This window comes from Podarcis gaigeae, assembly GCF_964106915.1.
Source record: "Podarcis gaigeae genome assembly, chromosome: 5".
Taxonomy (NCBI): domain Eukaryota; kingdom Metazoa; phylum Chordata; class Lepidosauria; order Squamata; family Lacertidae; genus Podarcis; species Podarcis gaigeae.
Genome location: NC_139681.1, coordinates 15642365 through 15659025, shown reverse-complemented (window position 1 = coordinate 15659025; position 16661 = coordinate 15642365). Strand labels below are relative to the sequence as shown.

Here is a 16661-nt window from a genome sequence, read left to right as displayed (position 1 = left end):
TTCCAAAAATTTCAGATAGGCCCGAAATGGAAAGATGTTGTGACCAAGTGCATTAAGGGTCATTATCAGCCCTTGCTACTACTATATGCAGACCCGAGAGGAACCCCAGTGTCAACGCAGGACCTTCCCACACAGGTGGACATACAACAGTATAGCAGGACCTACTATGATAGTGAAGACTCAGGTAAACTTTGAGCCCTCTAGTTTCAGAGTTTTGCGTGTATTTTTGCTAGTCACCAAGATTTATGGTGTGTTTGCCTGGTGAAATAACAGAAAGCAGAGGAGTCGCAAAGAAATCTTGCTGGATAAGAGATGGTGTTGAAGTGTTCTCCAAAACTCAGTATGCAAATAAAATACCATTTTTAATATCCAGAATTTCCAATGTGACTTGGAATCATTTGTTAATGTTAGGCTGCCACAGTGCAGGTTATGGCCTTCTGGTGAATCCTCAGGTGCTTAGATTTCATACTGAAAAACACAAGAGGGAACAGACAAAGACTTGCAGAGGAGCAAGGCAGAAGTCAGGGGCAAGTGATTCTCTGAATTCTTCTGCCTACCTGTTCTTTTCCCCACAAGGAATTGACCATTGCACAGGGTTAGATTGGGTTTAGATGACATTTCACCTGAGCCCAGTTCCTGTCTTGCAGCAGCGTCTGTTCACACAGTTGCCAATCACTGTAGGTTTGACGTTTTCGCTTTTGCCAACCCTTGGTGAAGCTTTTGCAACCTACAGTGGTGCCCCGCAAGACGAGTGCCTCGCAAGACAGAAAACTCGCTAGACGAAAGGGTTTTCCGTTTTTTGAGCTGCTTCGCAAGACGAATTTCCCTATGGGCTTGCTTCGCAAGACGAAAACGTCTTGCAAGTTTGTTTCCTTTTTCTTAACACCATTAATACAGTTGCGACTTGACTTTGAGGAGCAACTCATAGAACGCAGTGTGCATAGTAGCCTTTTTTGAGGTTTTTAAAGACTTTGGTGATTTTTGAAGCTTTTCCAAAACTTCTTTTGCAGCCATTTGGTAAGTTAAGCTTTTAAAACTTTTTTGGGGGGGGGGTTGGATTTTGGGTTGGGGTGTTTGGAATTCAAGGACTTGGTGTTGGGGAGGGGTTTGCAAGAATCTGGAAGCTAGTGTGTTTTTTTCTGCATTTTTATGATTTTCTGTGACCATTGGGCCACTCTGCTGTTTTTTTTAAAAAATTCTGGATTTGAATTTCTGTGTGCTGGGTGGCTGGGGGAACAGTTGGGGAGGGGTTTTCAAGAATCTGGAAGCTTGTGTTTTTCCCCCTGCATTTTTATGATTTTCTGTGACCATTGGGCCACTCTGCTGTTTTTTTAAAAAAATTCTGGGTTTGAATTTTGAAATGCTCTTTACAGTATGTGTGACTTTAAAGAGCACTTAATAAACTCTTGTTGTACCAAATTTGGCTTTGTTTGGACTTTTTTTGACCATAGGAACGCATTAATTGATTTTCAATGCATTCCTATGGGATTTCGTGCTTCGCAAGACGAAAAATTCGCTAGACGAAAAAATTCGCGGAACGAATTAATTTCGTCTTGCGAGGCACCACTGTACTTGTATCCTCACCCTTTCGTCATTTTGCTGCTGAGCTACATCTTGAAGTCTACTGAATTCCTGATTTGGAAGCAGGAAATCTTCCCCTAAATTCCTGTTCTTGAGGAACAAAGGAGGGACTATTTTCTCACTTGTTTTTATGGGTTTGACTCATCATTTTTATGGGTTGGGCTCATCATTCTGAACAACAACAGCTCCACAAGGAAGGGCAAATCACGACTAGCTCTTCCTCCTGCCTTGAAGACTGGAGGGCATAACTCAGCAGCAATTAATTCCTTCATTTCATCATTGAGAAGAGGAATGTATGAACTAAAAATTCACACACCCCATGCTTTCCATGTATCATGTGAGGTAGCAAAGGCCCAGGGAGATATATTCATCATTCTCTTGAATACTTGCCACTGCTAGAGCATCTTTCAGATGCACCGTAAGAGCTTTCCATTTGATGAACTGTTTGGTGTGGTAGGGAGCTACATCTGTCCCAGTGCTATAGGATCATTTTCAGTTGATTTCGACTTACTTGTGGTAATGCATCCAGCCATGTGCCCTCTGGCCCCCTTCCCTTCCTGACTGGTTGTAGCTAGTTGGAGGGGGATGATCAGGTAGACCAAGGGTGTTGTGAACACATCATTGTGTGATGGGGTGCTGCCTGCAGCCCTTAAGGAGGCGGTGGTGTCCCCTCCAACCCAATGGTGTGTAATAAGTACTGTCCGGTCACCAATACCCCATCTTAAACAACTTGTGTGCAGGATCCTTTAAGTGCCACCTGAGTCCTTATATCCTAGCTTGATCACTCAGTTCATCCAGAGTACTGCTGTTATTTATCCCCGTGTTTCAGGAGCCAGCTGGCTTCAACTAGCAGTCCGGCTGTTAGTGTCGCCAGACCCATGCTGTGGAATAGTCTTCCCACATAGATTCGGACATCTCTTGAAGACCTTTTAAGGCCAACAGGCTATTCAGTAGTTTAAACTTTTGCAAGATGAGATGCTTATTTTGTATTGGTTTATGCTATTTTATTTTGTATTGTACTTGCATATTTTGCTGTACACCACCTTAATATTCTAGATGAGTGGGTTTTAAAAAAGTATTTTGTATAATAAGTGTTGGTTTTTTTGTAAGGTAATTAAAACATTTCCTGTGCTTTTGAGGAAATTTATCAATTGCAAAAAAAGGTTGTTCTTGGCTGCACTGAGATATGTTATTATGCACAGTGGTTGTTGTACATCATTGCATAGCACTTCTCAGTTACTGTTTTCCATCTTAGCCCTTTTCAGATTTGCCCTTCTAATTCTCCTATCATTTCTTTTTATCAGGGCGTGAGCCTTCTATCGCAAGTGACACTAGGACAGACTCTTCTACAGACAGCTATCCCTATAAACATTCCCACCACGAATCTGTGGTCAGTCACTTCTCTTCTGATTCTCAGGGAACTGTCATTTACAACATGGAAAACGATGTAGCTTCACAAAGCAGCAGGGACACAGGTAATCATTTTCTTCATTAAACGCAAACACAAAGTTGGCCTTATTATGAGCTACACAGAGCCACATGGCTTAAGGCAGCAGATCTGGGGTGGGGGTGAGGGGGTGTCATTTGTGTTGACTGAGCTCCCATATGCCTCCTGCAGGGCCACCCACCCAAGTTCAGGCGATCAAGTGTCTTATCAGAGTAGGGATTTTTCAAAGGTCTGCTGGGCTGCCAGTCTGCCTGTCAGATCCTTAGAGCTGTGCTTCCCTCTCCTTATTTCTTGGGTTGGGACTATGAAAACAAAGCCATTGAAAGATATGAGCTGGGTTTTCTGCAGCTGTAGGAAAAATCAGCAGTATCTGTCAATGGGGGGCCATTTACTATCACCCAATCCAGCTCAATTAAGGAAGGAAAATGAATGGTAGAAGGTAGGTGAGCTGAGGGGGAGCAAGTGAACACTAAGAAATGGGCTAAAAGCAATGGGAATAGTTGAAGACAAGAAACAATTTACTTTCCTTTCTTCTCTCTGTGATTCTTTGATCCGCTTGCTGCTGCTTGCCTTTTGCTACCTGTTTTGTCATTCTGTTGTGCGTTCCCATGCTTTGGATTATGGTCAAAGCTTTGCAACCCGCCATGCATTGGATATGGATGTTGTGAAAACAAACTGTTCAGAGCCAAAATAGTGCAGTGTGGCTAGTGGACCTGAATATGAAAACCCAGGTTCAAATTCCCACTCAGACATGAAGCGCTTGTGGGATGCACTTGGGCCACTCCCCCTTTCTCAGCCCAATCTAATTCACAAGGATGTTGTGAGGATACAGCTTGGAGGAGACAACTGCTACCTTGATCTTTGTTGAAGAAATGTAAAATATAATTGTAACACATGAATATGCTGGTGTGAAATGAATAAGGAGCTCTTTTGGATGTGGCCCAGTCTGCTCCCACACCCGCATGAGGGAGTTGCTGAATAATTAAAACACCAGCAACACAGCATTACACAAAATATATTCAAAACAATGTGTTGTTTCCCCCACACCAGGCTTTATTTCTGTTGGTTCTGTTTTCATGGTTTGCAAATGTTTAAAGTTTTAAATACGCTACAGTAATAGGCTCCCAGCCCTAATATGAGAGGAAGGTAAGCCAGAAAAGGGGGCTGAAGCAGGTATCACTGGTATGTAAACATGTAATTAGTTGCAATTAACTAATTCACCCTGTGCATCCTTACCTGCTGAGTTACCTGGTGCCCTGTGTAGTTCCCATGGTGATCAGAAGAGTTCATGCTGGGTCCAGTATATGTAATCTTTGTATCTATAAGTTCTTTCAGTTGCCATGGGAACCATACAGGCTGGTGAACAGAAAACATGAAATCTTTTTCTTTCAAAATATTAATGCTTAAGGACTTTCTCAAAGCTTGCCCTTGTCAAAATTTTGTATTGTTTCATCTCTAAATTTCAGGTTCACTTATTACAGTGGTGCCCCGCAAGACGAATGCCTCGCTAAACGAAAAACCCGCAAGACGAAACAGCATTCTGAATGTTGGCGGTGGGGAGGAAAGCCCTCCTCCCACCGCAAGCCTTCAGGACAGGTCCGGGAACAGAGGGGAAGGTCCTGCAGGGCTCCCCAAGCTGCGAATGTCTGCCCTGCACGAGGGGCGCTCTGCTTAAGACCGCCCCTCGCGCGGGGCAGCAGGCTGCTATCCGCAGCTTGGAGAGCCCTCTGGACCTCTTCTGAAGGCGGGCGGGGGGCAAAAGTCTTTGCTCCCCCCTGCCTGCCTTCAAAAGCGGTCCGGGAGCATTTTAAAATCGCCCCGGGACAGCGGAGGAATTCTCCGCTGTCCCGGGGCGATTTAAAAGCCCCCAGGAAGGCAGGCAGGGGGGGACCTCTTCTGAAGGCTGGCGGGGGGCAAAAGTCTTTGTCCCCCCCTGCCTGCCTTCCCGGGGGCTTTTAAGATTGCCCTGGACAGCGGAGAAGTCCTCCGCTGTCCCGGGGTTTTTAAAATGCTGGCGGGCGGCAGCAAAGGCTTCGCTGCCGCCCGCCAGCATTTTAAAATCGCCCCAGGACAGCGGAGAAGTCTCCGCTGTCCCGGGAAGGCAGGCAGGGGGAAGCAAAGACTCCCCCCCCCCCGCCGGCCTTCAGAAGAGGTCGGGGGACAGACTGTCCCCGGACCTGGTCTGAAGGCGGTTTCCATAGGAACGCATTGATTGATTTTCAATGCATTCCTATGGGAAACCGTGCTTCGCAAGACGAAAAGACTTGCAGAACGAATTAATTTCGTCTTGCGAGGCACCACTGTACTTTCCCTTGAAGTACTGGGAGGGGCGGTTATCTCCTCCTATTGGCTATGGGCAAATCTAGTTGCTGGGGCTCCGTTAGAAAGAGAGTTGTAGGCAGATAGTGATGCAAAGATACGTTCCAGACCTTATGGGCAATTTTAAAAAGTAACATCATCGTTGTTGTTTCAATGCCACTTTTATAGAAACAAATCTAAAGGCGTTTTACAAAACCTTAAAACATCAAATAAAACTGTGCAGAATAAAACAAATCACTGCATCCAGATGACATCTACTCTGAGAGGACTTAAATAACTGAGATAGGAAGCTGTTGATCTGACAAAAATATGTAACTTTCCCCTAAGATTGGTCTTCATAATGGTGGACTAGAAAATGGCCATTGCAGTGCTCTCTCTTTCTTTTTTTAAAATAATGGGGCAGGTGGCGGCGGCGAGAAATGCAGAAAATTGCAAGCCAGTTAGCTTAACATCTATTCTAGGTAAATTGTTGAAACACACATTGCTAAAGATAAATTTATCAAGCATATGGAATAGAGTGATGGACAAATCTTGCTGAAGAAGGATCAATATGATTTTTGTAAGACAAACTTTATCTCACTAACTTTTTAGATTTTTGTTAAGTGTTCCAGTGAGCCCGCTGATCTTCTTTTAATTGGGGAAGGGAGGGAATCTGGAACGGCACAGCCATTGCCGAGAGCAGAAATGCTCCGAGGAGGTTTTCCTGATCAGTTCGTACAGCTGGCTGATGACACAGTGAGTCAATGCCAGTACTAGGGCACAGCAGAGGCATTTGGGATATTGGGTTGGGGATGCGAAGAAGGTAGTCAGGAGGGAAACCAAGCTATAATGTAGCAAGCTTGATCATCTGTGGTACGACTGGAAGTTTAACCATAGTTTGTTAACTAAAGCATGACTTAGCGTCACATGCAAACCAGACCATTGTTGGGTGGGGGGTAAGTAAGGGACAGATGATGGGAGCTGTATGAAATTATGCATGGTATGGAGAAATTGGATAGAAACCCCTTGGGGGTTATCTCCAGGGTCATCTGGAGAAGATGGATGGTGGGAGATTCAGGACAGGCAAAAGGAAGTACTTCACAAAACACACAGTTATACTTCAGAATTCCCTTCATAAAATATTACCGTTTTGATGGCCACTAATTTAGACAGCTTTAAAAGGTCATTGAACAAATTGATTGAGGATAAGGCTAGCCATGTCTCCTAATCATGACATCTGTACCATGCCTCTGAATAGGAGATGTTGGAGAACAACTGTGGCAGAGGACTGTTGTTCAGGCTTTGCTTTTGGGCTTCCCATAGGCACTTGACTGACCACTGAGAGAAACAGGATGGTGGACTATATAGGCTTTTGGTCTCATCCAACAAGGCTCTTCCTACATTCTTTGCATACCATGTTGTTATAGAAGAGCTTAGGTATGGAAAGGGAATATATACGTATTTGAGAAGATAAGAGGAAGTTCTTCTGAGCTGTAAGGCAGAACTGCAAGAAAACAAAAGTAGAAAATGATCCCTTCCCCTTCTTGTTACATACATTATTAAATGTATTTTCAACCTTTTCAGACTTGATTGCCCCTCCCCCCATTATTATCTTACACAATATGCTGAATTTCTGAACTGGGGTGGCCAACCTCTGACTTTCCTAGATGTAGCTGGACTCTAGTTCCCATCAGCTCTAGTAGTCAGGAAAGAGGGCAGTTGTAGTCTAGCAACATCTGGACCAACCACAGGTTCTCCACCCCTGTTCTCAACTGGGCTGATAGCTGTGGTATGATACCAAGAAATGACCGTAGGTGCAGCAGGAGGAAGAGTGAAAGATCTGTATTCACATTTGCTTGGAGAGATGCATGAATTCTGTCTGTTAGTATGGTAGTGCTGAAAGGTGCTAGTGGCCCCGGAGGATTTGGAGCCAAAGCTCAGTGCATTGCCTCCTGTCCCTCTGAATTAGCTATTTAACTTACCACATCTAGATGGATAGTTGCTGTTATTATACTGTAACTCTTCACTTCCAGATACACTTACTGAAAGCTATTCATTTTACTCAGCTCTAGCTTTAACCGACAGTTTGTGGGGAGTGAAAAAGGTCTGCTATTCTTAGAATGCAACACAGCCAATTGGAATGCTCTTTCCATCTGAAGTATATTCTTTTCTTTCAGGACACCTGACTGACAGTGAATGTAATCAGAGGCATATTTCCAAAAAGGGCTCGCTGACAGACCGCAAGAGGAGTTCCAGCAGGTCTCGGAAAAAGGGAGATGAATCACAGCCGTCAGGATATCACAGTGAAGGCAAGAAGAATGGTTTAATTCTTCTGTGTGTCTGTCCAGCATAGATCGAATCTCTTCTTTTGCCTCTGCCAGTTTAGAAAGATGATAAAAGTACTGTTAATTTAAAAGAAAGTTATGTAGCTCATACTGTCTTCTGCTTCTATTCTTGAGCTGCAGGGGAAACATTGAAGGAGAAACAAGCCCCAAGAACTGCCCCTAAGACATCCAGCAGTACCAGCAGGCTAAGGGAATTTAAAGAGACTGTCAGCAACATGATCCACAACAGACCATCACAGACAAGCCAGGGCTCTCCACGAACAGGGAAGGATCAGGCTGAGATACAGTCACTGCCCAGAGCTCTGCCTGCTCTGTCTCGAGACTGGGAAATGGAGAGCACAAGTAGCGAATCCAAATCAAGTTCTTCTAGCAAGTACCGTCCAACTTGGAGACCCAAAAGGGAGTCACTGAACATAGACAGCATCTTCAATAAAGAAAAGAGGAGACAATGTGGTTACACACAACTCAGCCCCTTCTCTGAGGATTCAGGTAAGAATTTGGGAGAGGTGTGGGTTGGGAGAGTATGAAAAATGCATTCCTTTTTTTTTATTAGTCACTATGTAGAAACAACTGATAACATTGTTAACTAGTATGCATAGCCAGTACATTTTATTAGGCTGTATCAGATGAATCTGTGAGGGAAGCCTGAATTATCTTTTGTGCCGTTTTGACCCTGTGAACAATGTGTTTGCTGAAATATTTCAAACACACTCAAAGGTCTATATTTTCATTGTGAGAGGTCCTTTCGTCATTTCCTTTCACTTGTCTATGCAAAGCACAGCAGTCATATTCTGCTTTTTTCTGCTGTACAGTAATTTAGGACGCTAGATTAGAAAAGCAATTGAGGACAGCTACTCACTACTGTTTCTGTTGAATCTCTCTGACAGTGAAATTGACTGATACAGAATCAGCGAGTGACTAACCCTGGTTTTCCTTGAATAGAAAAGCCCTTTAATTGTCAAACCAAAACCCAGTCTTCAGTAAGGAAACATCAGAAACTATATTCTCCGTGTGAAAATTGAAGATGGGCGTACTCGCTAATCCTGCTCCTGCTTATCCATAATGGTTAGGGATGCAAACTTTTTTTTTTAAGCAAGAAACCTGCACAAGGAGTGGTGAAGACATTTTGAAGTGGTCTCCACTTCAGAGGTTTCAGAATTAGGATTGCTTGGATTTAGGATGAAAAAAATTGAGGCTGCTTAATGGTGTAGCAATTGGATGGGAAGGAGGTAGTGGAAACTATTGATACGCTCTATAAGAATTGGAAATTGCTGAGAATTCAATAGAAATAGGAAGACAGGCATCTTTCTAGGTGAATTAAAGAAATCGAGACAGAAGGATTGATTTACATAACCAGTTTCTATCACCAAGTAGAAACAACTCATATAAAGCATTTGTTTTAATTAAAAATAATTTATTTAGATTCTTCTTTAACATGAATATAACCTTTATGCAAACTCAGGTGGCACCCTCCAAGATTCTGAAACACTTAACTATGATAAAATGTTTATTCTTATTTTTAGATAATAAACCAATTACAGGGATCAGGTAGTTGCAAAGCATAAAATAGGCGCAAAAAGGTCATTCAGATAAATCAGTGGAATAACAATTCTGACCTGACCTGGTCCCAATTTCAAGCCATAATCTAGGTATAGGATGACAGATTGTGATGATTTTCCTCACAGGACTTCCTTTGCCAAAGCAAGCAGCTTTTCATCATTGTTTATGGTTGTGTTTATTGTAAATCAAGAGCTACTTTCAAACATAGTGGCCACACTTGGAGAGCACAGTCCGCTAACTCATAATCTTAATTTGCTAGGTATTGATCTGCACAAAAAAAGATAATAAGCAGAGCACAATTAACAAGTTCTTTGCAAAGCAATGCAGGAGGTTTTGTGGCTTGAAAATACTGCTTTGGTAATTGATGAGAGCTCATTCACAACTGAGCATACCCAGTGGGTTTTTGTTTACTTGCTTGCTTCATTCTGTTTGCTTAGGGTTATTTCCAGTCTCTATAGCAACTGACAATCTGTTAAGGGCAAGCTTATTTATCGTGTTGATTTGTATTAAAGCCAGATTTCATTTAAACCATTTTTTAAAAATATACTTTCAATATAACTTATTAAAAACCCCAATTTAAATCTGATTTCCAAAATATCGTCTTTTATCTATCATCATAGTTATCTCTTAGGGGACCTCTATAGAGTAGGGAAGAGGAGCCTGTGGTCCTGCAGACATTGTTGGATTCCCATTAGCCCTAGTCACTCTGGTCAGCTATCTGGGACAATAACATCTGGAAAGCCACAAAGAAGAGAGACTGGTTGCTTACCTGCAGCTGATGTTCTTCAAGTGGTCATCTGTTTAGTCACACAGCCCTGTTGGTGCTTCCCCTCTCCCCCCCGCCAGTCTGCTGGCAGTTAGAAAGAACTGAATGGAAAAGTCCTTGGGTCACCTCCTTAACCAAAGGTTCCTCGTATTTCTGGGAGGGAAGGGTAGTTGTTGGTTCTCTGGCGAAGGTTCTAGAAGGCACTGGTCCCAGCAGTGTTGAGTGCACTGATAACAACTGAAAGAACATCAATTACAGATAAGCAATCTTTCTAGGATGCTGAATTGTATAGAGAGTGTGACAGAATAAAATTTGATTCTTCATTCATGTTCTTTGTATCTTATCAGCTAAAGAATTTATGGAGGAGGAGCCAAAGGAGCCAATCTCCCAAACAAGATCAAACCAACCCAACAGGTATAAGCAATGGACTCTAGGTCGGGGTGCACACTATATGATGGATCAACAACCTCGTCTGATCCAAAGGATGGAATCTGGCTATGAAAGCAGCGAACGCAACAGCAACAGCCCAGTCAGCCTGGACATGCCTTTATCAGAGAGCTCTAGCACCTCCAGGTAAGTTTCATAAAAATATAACCTAGTTCCAGTTTCAGCGCTCTAAAGCTCAGTTCACACATTATTCTCTTAATAAATCATCGCAAGATTTCCCTGTTAACCACATTGGGAGCTTACATGGAGAGATGGTCTGTAAATTAGAATAAATTAAAAATCTGCACAGGCCTCCCAAGGGCTTTCATGGCTGCTAAATTGACAACTGAAGAAGAGTAGAAAAAGAGTTTGGATTTGATATCCCACTTTATCACTACCCTAAGGAGTCTCAAAGCGGCTAATAATCTCCTGAAGGCTGAGAGACGTCAGAGAAGTGTGACTAGCCCACAGTCACCCAGCAGCTGCATGTGGAAGAGCGGGGAATCAAACCTGGCTCATCACCAGATTACGAGTCCACCGCTCTTAACCACTACACCACATTGGCTACAGGTGCATGTGCTGAAGGGATGCTTTTCATCTCTCACTTTGCCCCATTCCCCAAGCGGGCAGGGCAGCCAACATTTGCCAACAGTGCCCCACTATCTCTTGCAAAGAGGAACAAGGAAGTCCCAAACTGTTTACTTTCTTGTTCTATTTGACTTTAGTTGTTCCCACCCACTCTTTATTTTCTGTTCTAAACTGCAGGCAAGAGGAGCCGAGCAGCTAATATTAGAGATAACAGGGAATGATAATTGCTGGGGAGGGATTTCCTTGTTTCTCTGTGCAGGGAAACAGTGTTGCTGGGGGGCAGAATTGCCCACAGTGGCCAGATAAAGAAGGTTCTGTACCTGTTAAGAGGTTAATGTATAAACTATGCCTAGGATCTTGGAGTTTGAGATAAAATATAAATTCACTACAGTGTTGGAAGTAAACAAAACACGAGAGATTTCAGCCCCTTGTTCTTAATTTTAGACCATTCTATGGGAGTGCATTTTGGGGTTCTAAGGAGCCAGAATGCCATATGTGAAATACAGGCTAGGTCTCTAGCTTCTACTTTTAGGATCTGTATACTTCCGACTGAAAAGGTAAAAATGTTAACTAATGTTGAGGAAGGTATGGAAATCACCTTTTGAAGATCTGGCAGGTCTAAATCCATGGCTTCTAGGGCAAAGGCTATACAATAATACTGCACCTAAAGTGTAAAAAAGACTGGGAGGGCAGGGGAGGAACAAAATGGGGAGGGGTGAGGTGGAAAGGGTTTGGTCAGGTGTGGAAAATGGGTTGGCAAAGGCCTTTGTAAGTAGGCAGGGTTGGTGTGTTGGACAAGCAAGGACAGCAGACCCTAGTAGTTCATATTAGAATAACCTTGCTTTTCTTCGGGTTAAAGAGATTCTCATATGAAGCGACCTGGAGCTTTTGTTCCTGCCTGGCGTAACATTCCAAAATCACATAGCAGCAGTATCTTGGAGGTAGAATCTGCGCCAACTGCTAGTTGCTGGTCAAAGAACAAGCATGCCATCGGTAATGGTAAGGTTTTATTTTCCCTCCTAAAGTACTTGCAGTCCTTGGAGCATGTTATTTCTATTACTCCCTCCGCCTGCTGGGTTTTCCCCCTGATCTCATACAAGTAGAAGTCATCAGAGCTGTGGGTATTCCTCACTGTGTCACACTAGCACAAGCTCATAGTATTGGTGGCAGAGTATCATTGGCCCTCAACACCAAAAGAAAGGCTGGTGAAAGCTCAAGGGATAGGCTGTGAGGGCTCAGAGCACCTGCAGTGCGAACAGAACACACTACATACACAATTCGCTGAATAATCAGGCATATTGAGAAAGGAATGAATCTTTTCTCTTATACTTTCAGTTCCATTTAATAGAAATGCCACTTGACACATTTTTAGTTGTATTATTTTTGCTTGGTGCTGTGGTAGTGGGGAAAATGAAAAGCAACCACAATTAGAAGTAGGCTGTTGTTATCCAGAAAAAGACATGGGTTTTTTTGTAAACAACAAAGAGCCTTGTGGCACCTTAGAGACTAATATTTGTTATGGCATAAGCTTTTGTGAACTGCAGTCCATACCATCAGATGTATGAAGCATTATCCTAAATTGCTGGCATGGGTGTCTGTCTGTACACACAGACACACACACACTGAAATATATTTACCAGGTAAATCACTGTTTAGATGCCTGCTTTCATTTTCAGTCTATTCCACACTGCTACATCTAGGCGCAAGAGCCTTCAATGGTGGAGCAGTGATCATAACCATGGTTTGTAAAAGCATACTAAACAATAGCACGAAACATTGTTTGCAAACCCACTTCAAACTGATTTCTGATTTGGGTTTATTGGCTGATTACAAGGTATGGTTGCTCCCTTCATTGCAGCAACCACCCAGAAGTTGTAGGACTGCGACCCCCATCATTCCTTACCATCGGCCAAACTCCATGGGAGTTGTGAGAGTTGGAGTCCAACAACCACAGAGTCCATAGGTTCCCAAGCCCTGCACTAAACATAGTTAAGCTTTATTGGTTGTGGTTTATTATGATGTCCGAACTCTGAGAGAGAGAGAGAGAGAGAGAGAGAGAGAGAGAGAGAGAGAGAGATTTAACGTAGATTGATCTGAATTAGCAAAAGGAAATGGGGTGGATGAGAAGCCCAAGGAACAGCCTATCTTTTCCAGACTAATTTGGGGAACAAGAAATTGTACAGCGGTTTGGGTTTTGTGGTGAAAGAATAGAAGGTATAGGAGATGATGCTGAAATTGCATGCCCAGCAAGTAGAGAGGTATTGGTGTGGGCAGAAATAGCAGGTTTTCACCTTCTTGATAAGTCTCATATTGGAAGTAATTGCTTGGTACGAACTTTGTATGAGCTATAGTAGATTTAAGAAAACTGACCAATATTTTTTTTTGGGGGGGGGGAGTGGAATCCTGGAAAGAAAACGGCATGTTTATTAACAAAATGTGGTGTTCTTGATGTTTTTTTTTCCTTATCAAGGTGGGGAGGTGCTTGTCTCTTCTAAGAGTGAACTGGATGAATTACAGGAAGAAGTGGCAAGGAGGGCCCAGGAGCAGGAACTTCGAAGGAAGCGGGAAAAGGAACTGGAGGCTGCAATGGGCTTTAATCCCCGCCCAAGCAGGTTCATGGACCTGGATGAACTGCAAAACCAGGGTAACATGTATGGGCAGGCTATCCATCTTGCACAGAAGCGGTAGGATTGGGGTTGACTGATCTGTGCCTAGGATGATAAATGGGGAGAGAATGGTTTACTACAAAGATCATTTCACACTCTTTGGGGGTTGCAGTGTAACATCTGTAGCAGTTTCATATATACTTACAGAGTTTGTTAGATGTGTTTCAGTAGAAAAAAGAGGTCCTTAGCTTTATTGATTTCCTTTCCTTTCTGTCCTATCATTGGATCCCAAAGGGCTCCAAAGGCAACTGACATTAAAATAAGTGAAATATTTTTTTACATTGGAGCTGCTGTCAAGAGTGAACTAGCTGCTGTCAAGAGTGAACTAGAGTGAACTAGATGAACTAGTGAACTAGATAAAACGCCCAAGAATTTAAGCTATATCTGGGCCATATGAAGAACAAATATACAAATTTCCACTAGAGATAATATGTTTTGTGATACCTCTTATTTTGAAGTTTTTGATACCTCTTATTTTGAAGTTTTTTTTTTCCTGTCTATGTTATATCCACTTTTAAACAAAGTTCCTCAAAGTAGTTTACAGAAATGGAGTTAACAAACCAACCACTCTAACCAGTAGTTTGAACTGAGCTTGAAAATGAACAGAGAGCTAGGGAAGCTGTTTTTAAAACCGCAAGGTATGTTCCAAACAATCAGTTCTGGTTAGTAGCCTTTTCACTGCATTGTACACAGGTTGTCATTTCTGAATAGTCTTCAAAGGGAGTCCAACATATAATATGTTGCAGTCATTAATTTGGACGTTGCCAGGGCATAGATGACAGGTGGTTAAGCCATCTCTGTCGGGGAAGAGTCTCAGCTGGTGCACTAGCTTTAGATAATGAAAGGGTCATCTGAAGTTGGTGCTGAAATTAACAACAGTTTCAGACTGTGAATCTGACCCTTTAGGGGAAGAAGAAACTCTCCAGAGCAGGCTGAACAAATATTCTACCTTTTCTGGACTGAGCTTCAGTTTATTAGCCCTTATCCAGTTCATTACTGCCCCTGGGTTCCAAATTTAGCACACCCACCTCCTCCCTGTATTAGAGGAAAATGAAGGATAAAACTGGGTATCCTCAACATACTAATGATACTTGCTTCTTAATGCATTTGACCCACAGTTTTTCCTCTCTTTCTCTCTGCTGTGCTTGTGATTCTGAGAAGGGTCTGCTGTTCAAAATGTTGCAGAGCTAAGGTTGCTCTGTGTTAGGGAGGGGATGTTGTCTTTTGCTGAGGTGAAGCGGGGAAAGGAAACTTGAAAAGAATGTCAATGAAAACGAAGAGTGCTGCCCCCTTGCAGGGAGGACTGATGGCTTTGAGAGGTCTGTGCAGGAGGCAGATTCAGTCTTTGAAGAGTCACTGCATCAAGAGCAGAAGGGAGACTGTGCTGCAGCTTTGGCTCTCTGTAATGAAGCTATATGTAAGTAATTCTTAATTGCTTCAGCTTACCCCGCTTTTTGCAGTTTACTAATATCTAATATCATCACTTTGGAAAGTAAAACTGGACAGGTCAATGCAAACTCACAGTTGGAAAAAGCTTGTGTGTGTCTTAAAAGTGTATGGAAGCATCTTCTTTGTGAGCACCATCATCCCTGGAATTCAGTCCTAGCGTTTCCCCATCCCCTTTTCCGACTGGGGCTCCTTTTAAACTAAGCCAATAGAAAGAGGAACAAAAATGTTCCACTTGATGCCAACAGTTCTGACTGCTGTATTATTCTACCTCCTGCTTTCCAGCCGCCCGTCTCCCCCACGGCATACATTTCCCCCCCAGTTCAGAGACTGGTTTCTCAAAAAGTTTAAATTCCCAAAGTACAGCATATAGTTGCCTGATCCCCCCAGAAAGGAGAGAGTGTATGCTGTACCAATTGAAATTTTGTGATGGAAGAGGAGGCATCAGTGTTTCAATAAGTTTAAGACATGTGCTGTGACTTTTGGGAACATGTGCTGCTGCATTTCTTTATTTTGATACGTTATATTTTTGATTGGCTGACTCTTTCCCCACCCTCCATTCCCTTCTTGCTGGTTAGCAAGGTTGCAGACAAACTGATTTCTAATGTCATGGCTTTGGAAGGTTGAAAGTATTTATTTTTGGAAGTCTGTTCTCATGGATTAAAGGAAACAAGAAGGCAAAACACAGACTTCATAAAGGCTCTGGTAGCAAGTGTCCCAACTGGCTATATCTTGGATTTCATATCCTGACCAGATTCATTTGTATATAGAGTATTATTACAGTATTTGGAGCTAAACACGGCCATTTGAAATGAAACAATTAGTTGCTTCAGTGCATCAGGGAGTGACCCATGTCACAGAGAAGAGGGGGTTTCCTAAAAAAAGAAAAATAACAAAACTCAGCTTCGTATCTTTTCAGTTTTGATTAACCTGTTTGGACACATAGCTAACCTGAATGTGCATTAATGGGAACGGATGCATCCTTGTGGACTCTTCTGTGGCAGTATTTGCATGTTTCTTTTTTATGTTTTTGTTGCATCTTTTGTTTTTCTCTCCCTCCCCCCCAGTTTTGTTTTTGTTTCTGCTATGTTTTCTTTTGCTTTTTAGCTAAACTAAGACTTGCCATGCATGATGCCAGCTCTAGCACTCACAGCAGAGCTCTAGTCGATAAGAAGCTGCAAATCTGTATCCGAAAAGCACGGAGCCTCCAGGATCGCATGCAGCAACAGCAGCCAGCACAGCCGCCGCCCACCCGCCACCCGCCACTGGGGGGCAACATGACCCAATCTTCAAGGTAGACTAAGAATATCGCAGTACTCCAGATCTGAATTGGGCCTGATCTGGAAAGAAGAAGTGAGCTTATATGTTCCCCGTTTTGTGTGAAACCCCTTCTTTAACTCATGCCCCCAAGCAACTTAGAATATTGTGGACCTCTCCAGGTGGTGAGAATAATTGGATTTTGTTTTTTGGTGTTGAACAGTGCAAACCCTGATCCAGAACTAGGACCACAATCCATTGAAAGGTTAATGCCTCTGTAA

At 42.9% G+C, this 16661-nt stretch overlaps 1 protein-coding gene across 12 annotated transcripts in view; it reads left to right on the top strand.

The window, feature by feature from the left end:
- The window catches only part of USP54 (ubiquitin specific peptidase 54), a 102695-nt gene that overhangs the window by 69432 nt on the left and 16602 nt on the right, over positions 1 to 16661 (top strand). For 5 of the 12 annotated variants that reach the window (XM_083738229.1, XM_083738230.1, XM_083738232.1 and 2 more), the window contains 9 exons: positions 16 to 184; positions 2886 to 3056; positions 7504 to 7635; positions 7792 to 8160; positions 10345 to 10570; positions 11871 to 12010; positions 13482 to 13655; positions 14975 to 15094; positions 16231 to 16417. In XM_083738229.1, the coding sequence (XP_083594355.1) occupies positions 16 to 184; positions 2886 to 3056; positions 7504 to 7635; positions 7792 to 8160; positions 10345 to 10570; positions 11871 to 12010; positions 13482 to 13655; positions 14975 to 15094; positions 16231 to 16417 (1688 nt within the window). Of the gene's footprint in view, positions 1 to 15; positions 185 to 2885; positions 3057 to 7503; positions 7636 to 7785; positions 8161 to 10344; positions 10571 to 11870; positions 12011 to 13481; positions 13656 to 14974; positions 15095 to 16230; positions 16418 to 16661 lie in introns of all 12 variants that reach the window. The other 7 variants (XM_083738223.1, XM_083738225.1, XM_083738227.1 and 4 more) reach the window with 3 other exon arrangements.